At 36.2% G+C, this 9,572-nt stretch overlaps 1 protein-coding gene across 1 annotated transcript; it reads left to right on the forward strand.

The window, feature by feature from the left end:
* Positions 1-286: 286 nt before the first annotated feature.
* LOC111366815 (uncharacterized membrane protein At1g16860-like) lies at positions 287-9,327 on the forward strand. The gene is made up of 3 exons (XM_022987513.1): positions 287-490; positions 1,353-1,924; positions 8,631-9,327. The coding sequence occupies exons 2-3, from the start codon at positions 1,494-1,496 to the stop codon at positions 9,094-9,096; spliced, it is 897 nt and encodes a 298-aa protein (XP_022843281.1). The 5' UTR covers positions 287-490; positions 1,353-1,493; the 3' UTR covers positions 9,097-9,327.
* The last annotated feature ends 245 nt before the right edge of the window (positions 9,328-9,572 follow it).

A 9,572-nucleotide genomic window follows, 5' to 3' on the forward strand; every position in this document is an offset into this window, starting at 1 on the left:
GTTTATGTCTATTTAAGTAAATTTATATAGGATTTAAAATATAACAAAATTTAATTTTTAAAAGTGGATGTATACATAAAAAGTGTGGATGAAAATAATGGTACCCCATTAGAATGGGACTGATATAAAACATTATGCGATAGCAAGCTAAATCATATCTCACTATCTTGATATTCTTGAAAATTATGGTAAAATTGGATATTCCAGGTCACACTAAGGTCAAAGTTGCCATTTGAACTGTTGAGGGCTTGAAGCGGTAGAAAACAACTGATGCAAGAGCAGAAACGAGGAAGGTGAAGTCTGTGTGTTCAGTTTCACACTTTTTCCCTTTCCTTTTCTCAGTTACTCTTAATTTACACAAATATCTATAATATTCTGCACCTTTTCTTCAACAAAATTTCCCAGCAACATATTAAACAAATCCCAAATCCAAAACTCTAATCCTCCATATCTCCATTTCTTCAAATTCTCTTCTCATTCATCAGTTTAGGTATGCCCCTTCTCTCTCTCTCTCTCTCTCACAGCCACACACACACACACAGAGACACAGAAATATCAAATTTTTTTTCTTCTTGACTTTAAGGCCTGGATTTTGTTATATCCGTTTGATTTGCTCTTTGTCAAAATGAAAATGTGGGTTCTTTCACTTGCTTGGTTTGTCCACATGGGTCTTGATTACCTGGATTCTTGATTCCAAGATATGGCAGCTTCCCATTTTTGATAAATTTGGTTCTGGGTCGTAATTTCTGTGATTCTCCGCATAAATGTCTATTTGGGTTATTTGATTTCCCCTCGGGATTTATGAGTTATTGGGTATGTTTTGGTTTCGATGCTTTTATTGGATCTGTAAAGTTCTGGCTCCTCTATAGTTCTTCATAATGTGAGGTTTGAAAATTCGTGTCTATGATGGTTTACGTGTGTTTTGGTGATATTGGCTCTGCAAAGTCCTTTACTTTTTCCCTTTTTTTTTTTAATATAAAATTTTTCTGGGTTTTTTCATTGATCTATATTCATGATTGGGTTTGATTGACTCGTTTCCAGATCTATTCTATCTTTCTCACAAGTTGTGAAGTTCATTCAGGCATTAAATTGTATATTGGGTGGCACGGGAATGATGCTTTGTTCATTGGTTCTGTTCTTGTTTTCATTTGTTGCATTTTGGATTATGTGAGCGTTTTCTTTCAATTTTTCTCTTTACTGGTTTTGTATAATTGATAAATCTAGGATATATGTAAATATAGAATTTTCTTTCCGCAGCTTTGATTGATTTGAGGAATATCTAGAAGTTTATATACATTTTAGGAATCTATACTGCTAACTAAATCCAGTCCTTTTTTGTTTCATATTTTTAGGTATAATCATTCATTGGAAGTTCCGTTAGGCTGAGCTTCGTGACCGTGATCAAGTTTTGATTGCTCAAATATTTTGAAAGTTGAAGGATATCTGTTCTCTACGTTTTTTTTATTGTCTTTTGTGAGGATTGAATTAGCAATATGGGTTCGCGATTCCAATCTCATCAGCTGAGTAATGGCCTTTATGTCTCAGGCCGGCCTGAGCAGCCAAAAGAGAAGACTCCCACAATGAGCTCTGTTGCCATGCCATACACTGGTAGCGACATCAAAAAGTCTGGAGAACTCGGTAAAATGTTTGATATCCCAATGGATGGCTCCAGGTCAAGAAAATCAGGTCCCATTAATAATACTCCTTCAAGAACAGGGTCTTTTGGTGGCTCTGCTTCTCGCTCGGGCCAACTAAATTCTGTGAATCGGGCGGGGTCTGGTTCTTCTGGTGGTGTTTCTGGATCTGCATCTTTAAAGAAGACGAATTCTGGTCCACTTAATAAGCATGGAGAGCCACTGAAAAAGTCATCTGGGCCTCAAGGTGGAGGAGCAACAGCCATGTACCGCCAAAATTTTGGCCCTTTTCTGATAGATTTTAATCCAGTTTTCACATAATTGATCCATGTTGAAATCAAAGAGAACATAATGAAAGCGGAAGCGTACCTTGATCCATAGATTAATAGTGATTTTGAACAGGTTACAATCTTTCAATTGATCCGTGATTTCCCTTACAATTCTTGAAAAACTCTCTGTTGATGGGGATGCAGAGATTATGGAATATCACATCAATTGGGGACTATGACCCCATATAGAAATAACTATATTTGGAAGTTGTAATCTTTTGATTATTTTAAATCGGCCCCTCATCAATTTAAAATATTCATTCCGGCCTCTACACTTTAATTTCATAATAATTGATACCCATTAGTCCAAAATTAAATTCGTTGGATCACTTTAATGGACTAAAACTATAAGATAGCAACGCACACTTTAATCATTGTGTGGCCCCAATTAATGAAATTTTTTCAACAATCTCCCACTGGGTCATACATGTAATCTTTTAAATGCGCACAACCTTATGAGCTCAAAATTTTGCTATCATTGATAAGGGTATTTCCAAACAATCTCATCCATTAGTTATATTAATGTAGGATCAAAGCGATTTTCGTCACATTTAACATGACTAATTTATCAATGGTCACGTACACCTACACAATCAAATGACATAGATCAATCATGGAAGCGTAGCATGAAAATTACATTTTATGTGATCCAAACATGTCTATTTCCAACTGATCCAAATTTATTTCTTAAGTGAGATCAAAACTGAATATAATAACATAGTGAAATGAACTGAATACTTTATTTCTGTACAGAAAAATATCCAAATACACAAATGTGTCCAATGAACTAAACATAAAGCAATGGGAATACAAACTCCCACTAAAACATGATATCCTCAATAAATATAATACCCATATGAGTAGTGTGCTCATGAAAGACTTTGGATGGTAATCTCTTAGTAAGCAGATCTGCAATCATAGAGTTCGTCCCAATGTGCTCTATGGAAATCTGTCCACTCTGTACTCTTTCCTTCACAACCAGGAATTTAATGTCAATATATTTTGACTTAGATGTGCTCTTGTTGTTGTTGGAATATAGAACAGTTGAGTTATTCTTACAATATAACTTTAGTGGTCTTTCTATGCCATTCAGAATGCGCAGTCCAGTGACAAAGTTTCGCAGCCATATTCCCTGGTTGGATGCCTCATAGCATGCTACAAACTCTACAGCCATGGTAGAAGAAGCTATGAGTGTCTGTTTGGCACTCTTCTAGGAAATAGCTCCTTCAGCTAGCAGATAGATATAGCCTAATGTGGATCTTCTACTGTCTTGGCATCCAGTAAAATCAGAATCGGAGTACCCTATGATCTCCAACTGATCTGATCTGTTATATGTGAGCATGTAATCCTTTGTTCTCTTTAAATACCTTATAACCCTTTTGGTTGCTTTCCAATGATCCATTTCAGGGTTGCTTAAATATCTGCCTAGCATTCTAACAATAAATGCTATGTCTGGACGTGTACAAACTTGAGCATATATTAGACTCCCAATAGCTAATGCATAGGGAATCTTCTACATTTCCTTAACTTCAAGGTCATTTTGCGGGCATTGTTTGAGACTAAATTTGTCTCCCTTAGCGACAGAGGTGTCACCTGGTTTGCAATCTTTCATGCAAAAACTCTTAAGTACTTTATCGATATAGCTCTTTTATGACAATCCAATAATACCTCGAGAACGATCTCCACGTATCTGAAACCCTAATACAAAAGAGGCGTCATCAAGATCTTTCATCTCAAAATTCCTTGACAGAAATATCCTGGTTTCGTGCAACATACCTATATCATTAGTGGCAAGCAGTATGTCATCAACATACAAAACCAGGAAAATATGCTTACTCCCACTGAACTTGTGATACACACAATCATCAACAGCATTCATCTTAAAACCAATGAGATAATTACTTGATAAAATTTGTGGTACCATTGACGGGAAGCTTGCTTGAACCCATAGATGGATTTCTTTAATTTGCAAACCATATTCTTCGGGTCTCCAGACACAAAGTTTTTTGGTTGCACCATATAGATCGTCTCGTTAATGCCGCCATTGAGAAACGCCGTCTTAACATCCATATGATGTAACTCAAGGTCAAAATGCTCAAAAAGTGCCATAATTATCTTGAAAGAGTCTTTTGTTGAAATTGGAGAGAAAGTCTCTTTGAAGTCAATGCCTTCCTTTTGGGTAAAGCCTTTAGCCATAAGACGAGCCTTATATCTTTTCACATTACCTTTCGAATCCCTTTTGGTTTTAAAAATCCATTTGCAACCGATGGGCTTCTCACCTTCTGGTAACGGGACAAGATCCCAAATCTTATTATCTTGCATAGACTTATACTCCTCATTCATGGCATCAATTCACTTTTGAGAGTTAGAACCCTGCATGGCCTGATGGAAATTGATTGGACCATCTTCCATCATTCCATTATTTTCCTCATGTTCTTGGAGAAATACTATAAAATCATCCGGAATAGCATTTTTCCTTTCTCTCGTGGACCTCCTTAATGACATTGGTTCTTGAGGTTGTTGAGTTTGCACTTCTAGAATAATTATCTCATTTTGGGTGGGAAGTTTTTCAACATTGTCTTGTTGAGATTCTGGTTATACTTCTTGACCAATGACAGGTATAGAAACATGTACATTGTCAAAAGTAATAGTAGGAATCGAGACCGATCCTCCGTCAACTTCTTCCTCAAAGACAATGTCTCTAACCTTATTTTTCCCTCCAAACTCAATAACCTCAAAAAATGTTGCAGTTTTCTTTTCAAAAATTGACTTAAGTGTGGGATCATAAAATTTGTACCCCTTAGATCGCTGAGAATAGCCAATAAAGTAGCTGCTTACTGTTTTGGAGTCCAATTTCTTTTCATGTGGCCTATAAGGCCTAGCCTCAGCTGGACATCCCCAAACGTGAAAATGCTTTAGACTAGGCTTTCTACTTGTGCAAAGCTCATAAGGTGTTTTAGCAGCAGCCTTAGTTGGTACTCTGTTCAGAATATAAGCTGCGGTCTTTAATGCCTCTCCCCAGAGTGATTTTGGTAAGTTTGAATGACTAATCATACTCCTTACCATGTCCTTAAGAGTTATGTTTCGTCTTTCAGCTACACCATTCATGCTAGGCGATCTTGGCATGGTGTATTGTGGGACGATTGCACATTCTTCTAGGTATTTAGCAAATGGTCCTGGACATTGTTCACCTGATCCGTCATATCTGTCGTAGTACTCACCACCACCATCAGATCTAACGCTCTTTATCCTTTTGTTGAGTTGATTTTCAACCTCAGTTTTAAAAATTTTGAACATGTCCAGTGACTGAGACTTTTCATGAATAAGATATAGGTACCCATAACGTGAGTAATCGTCTATGAATGATATAAACTATTGTTGACTATTCCAAAAAGCCGTAGGAAACGGTCCACAAATATCCGTGTGTATCAATTGTAAGACATCTGAAATTTTGTTAGCACCTAATTTCTTTGTTTTGGTCTGTTTTCCCTTGATACAATCAATACATACATCAAAATCCGTAAAGTCAAGGGAATCCAAAATACCTATCCACAAGTCGTTCAACTTGAACTTTTGATATGTGACCTAAGCGCTTGTGCCATAATTTTGCTGAATTTTCTTTATTTAATTTGCGTTTAGTACCACGTGATTCCACATGCAAGGTTTCATTAGATGATGCAATAATATCAAGCAAATATATGTTATCATAAGTGTCTTTCAAATCCAAATAATAACCAGTTCTTAATAACAACCTAAAAGTGCGTATTACATCAACTTCCACCGATTTGCCATCACCCACATAGATGTATCTTTCACCATCATTTGGCTTTCGGTAGTTCAGGCAGCCCTGCATAGAAACACTTATATGAGTAGTAGCACAAGAATCTATCCACCAAGTGTTTCTAGGTACTGAAGTTAAATTATCCTCAGAATAGACCAAAGTAAGAATTGTACCTTTCTTTGCACCCCAATCGCGATATTTAGCACAATCCTTCTTCACATGTCCAGTTTTGTTGCAAAAGAAACAAGTTCCTTTGTCTTCCTCCCTTTTTCTTTTGTGCTGGACCCTTATGAGTAGTTTCATATTCCTTCCTCTTTTTCTTGCCCTTATCCTTAGAAGCGCTTGCCAAGTGAGCACTTTTAGTCCTTTCTTGCTTCAACCTTTTTTCCTCTTGCACACAATATGAAATGAGCTCATTTAGAGACCATTTCTTCTTCTGGCAGTTATAACTGACCTTGAATTGACTGAATTGTGCAGGAAGAAGATCAATACCAAATGGACGAGCAAGTCATCAGACAGCTCGAGCTTTAGTCCTTTAAGTTTTGAAGCAATGTGAAACATCTCCATGATGTACTCCCTTATGTTCTCATTGCTTCTGTACTTCATTGAAATCAAGCTCTGCAAAAAAGTGTTTGTTTCAGCCTTATCATTTTTCGCAAAAGGCTTCTCAATTTCAGTAAGGAACTCCATGACATTAGATACCTCTTCGGTATCTGCACCTCTAAAAGCTTCCAGAATGCCGCGCTTAATGATCATGAGACTCATGCGATTTGAGCGATCCCACTTCTCAAATTTCCTCTTTTCATCAGGTGAACTTTCTTCCGTAAGAGGAGTGGGTTGCTCGATCCGAAGAGCAAAGTCTAGATTCATGCAGCCAAGAACAATCAATATGTTCACCTTCCAATCCTTGAAGTTTGTCCCATTAAGTATGGGAACATAATTAATATTGACAGATATAGTAGTAGATGAGCTAGCCGTAGAGAGAACAAAATAAAAAAAGATTAATTATGCTCGATTTAATATCCACATTTAATAATTGATAAATTCAAATAATGGTAAATCCCATCTCAAGATACCTAGTGCAACATCAATATCAAGCATTTGGACAGTAATATTAATTGCAAGTGGTACTCTCAGTGTAGTGATTAAACATTGACAATAACTCCTGTCAAATAATAAACCCATCTTTGAATTGATTTATTATTCACATGGAAATTTTATAATTGTCACACATTCATCACCACAAGTGTGTATGTAATTCGGCCAGATATTAACCTTCCTTTGGGCCGGCTAATTTCCGCATGAAAAGACACACACACAACATCTAAGCATCCTAAACAAACCAATCTACACAAAAGAGGTCACTTTGGTGACATATTGTTTCAATTAGTTTACTTAAAATGCTAGACAACCTTAATTTTTCATAAATGATTACCAAAATTTTGAATTAGATTGTCCCAAATAATTAAACCTTAATTAATACCTCTGAAAGAAGTATTAGTACCGAAATTTGAGAAAGAGAAACCCCAATTTACACCAATAGATGCCTATGGAAACTTTAGGGACCTTAGGGTTAATAATTCAATACTTTAGGGGTTAAAATTTAGAAAAAATTGAAACTTTAGGGGCCAACTTTAATTAATTATGAACATTGAGGGCTTTAGTTGCAAAATTCAGAAGTTAAATGGCCCAAATTAATTAATTTTCAAACTTAGGGGCTGAATTATTAACTCGTAACTTAAAAGGCTCAATTGGATGAATTCTAAATTACAGGGGCTGAACCCTTAAATTTTAACCTAAATAAAAATTGCAAGAAGGTCCCTGGTATAACCCATATTGCACCTGAAGCCTCCCCAAAATCACCCAAAAATCGTTTTTTTTATTATCATCTCTTTCTCGCTGCATTCTCCAGCGCCGGTGCAGCCTTGCAACGGAACAACAACCGCAGTTGCGAACGCAACAGCGACAGCAGCGCTGTGGCGCTGTGTGGTGCATCGATCTGTACCACAACAACCAATTCAAACTGAAAAAAAAATACATCCAAACCAAAAAAAAAAGATACACACAGCAACTCCAAATCAAATTATGCCCATCAATTCCTCAAAATCGAAATCAGATTTTACACATCAGATTCATGATTTTCCCTGACTTGATCCATTTCAAACTTAAACCAACCGTATAAGCAAAATGAGAACAGTAAAAGCACAACCCACAATTTGATTTCATGGCATAACAACAATGACCAACATATGCAAGAAAATTCGATTTTCGAAAAGTTTAAGTAGGAAATTGCAGCGCCTGATTTCTCATACAGTTGGTCCAAATTTCATGCCAAATTCCAAATAATAACATGAAGAAGATCAAATAACCCAAAATTTCTCGAAGATTCAACAATGGAGTGGCTCTGATACCACTTGACAGATTTTAATCCAATTTTGAAAGGAACTAATAATCCAAAATACAATCCTTTCACATAATTGATCGATGTTGAAATCAAAGAGGACATAATGAAAGCGAAAGCGTACCTTGATCCAAGATTAACAGTGATTTTGAACGGGTTACAATCTTCCAATTTATCTTTGATTTTCCTTACAATTCTTGAAAAACTCTCTGTTGATGGGGATGCAGAGATTATGGAATCTCACGTCAATTGGGGACCATGACCCCATATAGAAATAACTATATTTGGAAGTTATAATTTTTTGATTATTTTAAATCGGTCCCTCATCAATATAAAATAATCATTTCGATCTCTACACTTTAATCCTATAATAATTGATATCCATTAATTCAAAATTAAATTCTTTAGATCACTTAAAATAGCAATGCACACTTTAATCATATACATATGTGGCCTCAATTGACCAAAATTTTCCAACATCTTTCTCCTGTTCTTCCAACCACAGGCCTCATTACATCTGGACCTATTACTTCAGGTCCTCTAAATTCATCAGGGGCTCTTCGCAAGGCATCTGGTCCTTTAGAGTCGACTGGATCAATGAAGTTGCACAGAGATGCTTCCATAGTCAATAATCCAGCCGTCACACACCTTAGCCAGGATGGTGAATATTCTTTCCACAAAAGCTTCGCGAAGCTAATCCTTTGGTCCATCATTCTTCTCTTTGTGATGGGATTTATTGCGGGAGGCTTTATCCTTGGGGCTGTTCACAATCCCATTCTTCTTGTTGTCGTCGTTATACTTTTTGCTGTTGTGGCTACAGTATTTACTTGGAATACTTGTTGGGGACGAAGAGCTATTATTGTATTCGTAGCTGATTATCCAGATACTCAGTTAAGAACCGCAAAAGATGGACAGTTTGTCAAAGTTTCTGGGGTATGTTTAACATGCTGATTTTCATGTTCAACTTCTTATCCCCCTTAACCATACCCCTCCTCCCATTTGCCACAAAAAAGAAGAGTAGTTAACATAGTAATTCCACAATTTACATTCATGGTGTATTTTGAATCTCTTATGAAATTCAAAAACATGTTCCAAGGTCTCCAAAATGGTGCCAACATAGATCGAAGGTTGATTCAGGAACTATATTTTATTTGCTTTATCCAAACACTTTGTCAACTATTAGGATTTTTTAAAGAAAACATGCTGTTCATTGTGAGTTGTAAAATCAATTTATGAAATTTCTTGGAGTCTAGTTGAGCTTGTAGTTCTTGAATATATTTTAGTTATGCAAATTTTGGCATTCTCAGGGATTCATGTGGCATATAAGTATAAAAAGATAGTTCAATTTTGTAGTTTCACATGGTGTTAAATCAGAGAGAGGATGGGTAATTGGTTAGGATTCTTTATGATGGATGGTTTTATTCAAG

Source organism: Olea europaea, chromosome 2 (genome assembly GCF_002742605.1).
Source record: "Olea europaea var. sylvestris chromosome 2, O_europaea_v1, whole genome shotgun sequence".
NCBI classification, from domain to species: domain Eukaryota; kingdom Viridiplantae; phylum Streptophyta; class Magnoliopsida; order Lamiales; family Oleaceae; genus Olea; species Olea europaea.

Coding starts and splice junctions, on each gene's coding strand:
- LOC111366815 (XM_022987513.1), top strand. CDS start 1,494: ATGGGTTCGCGATTCCAATCTCATCAGCTGAGTAATGGCCTTTATGTC. Junction 1,925..8,630: donor CGCCAAAATTTTGGCCCTTT/TCTGATAGATTT, acceptor CCAACATCTTTC/TCCTGTTCTTCCAACCACAG.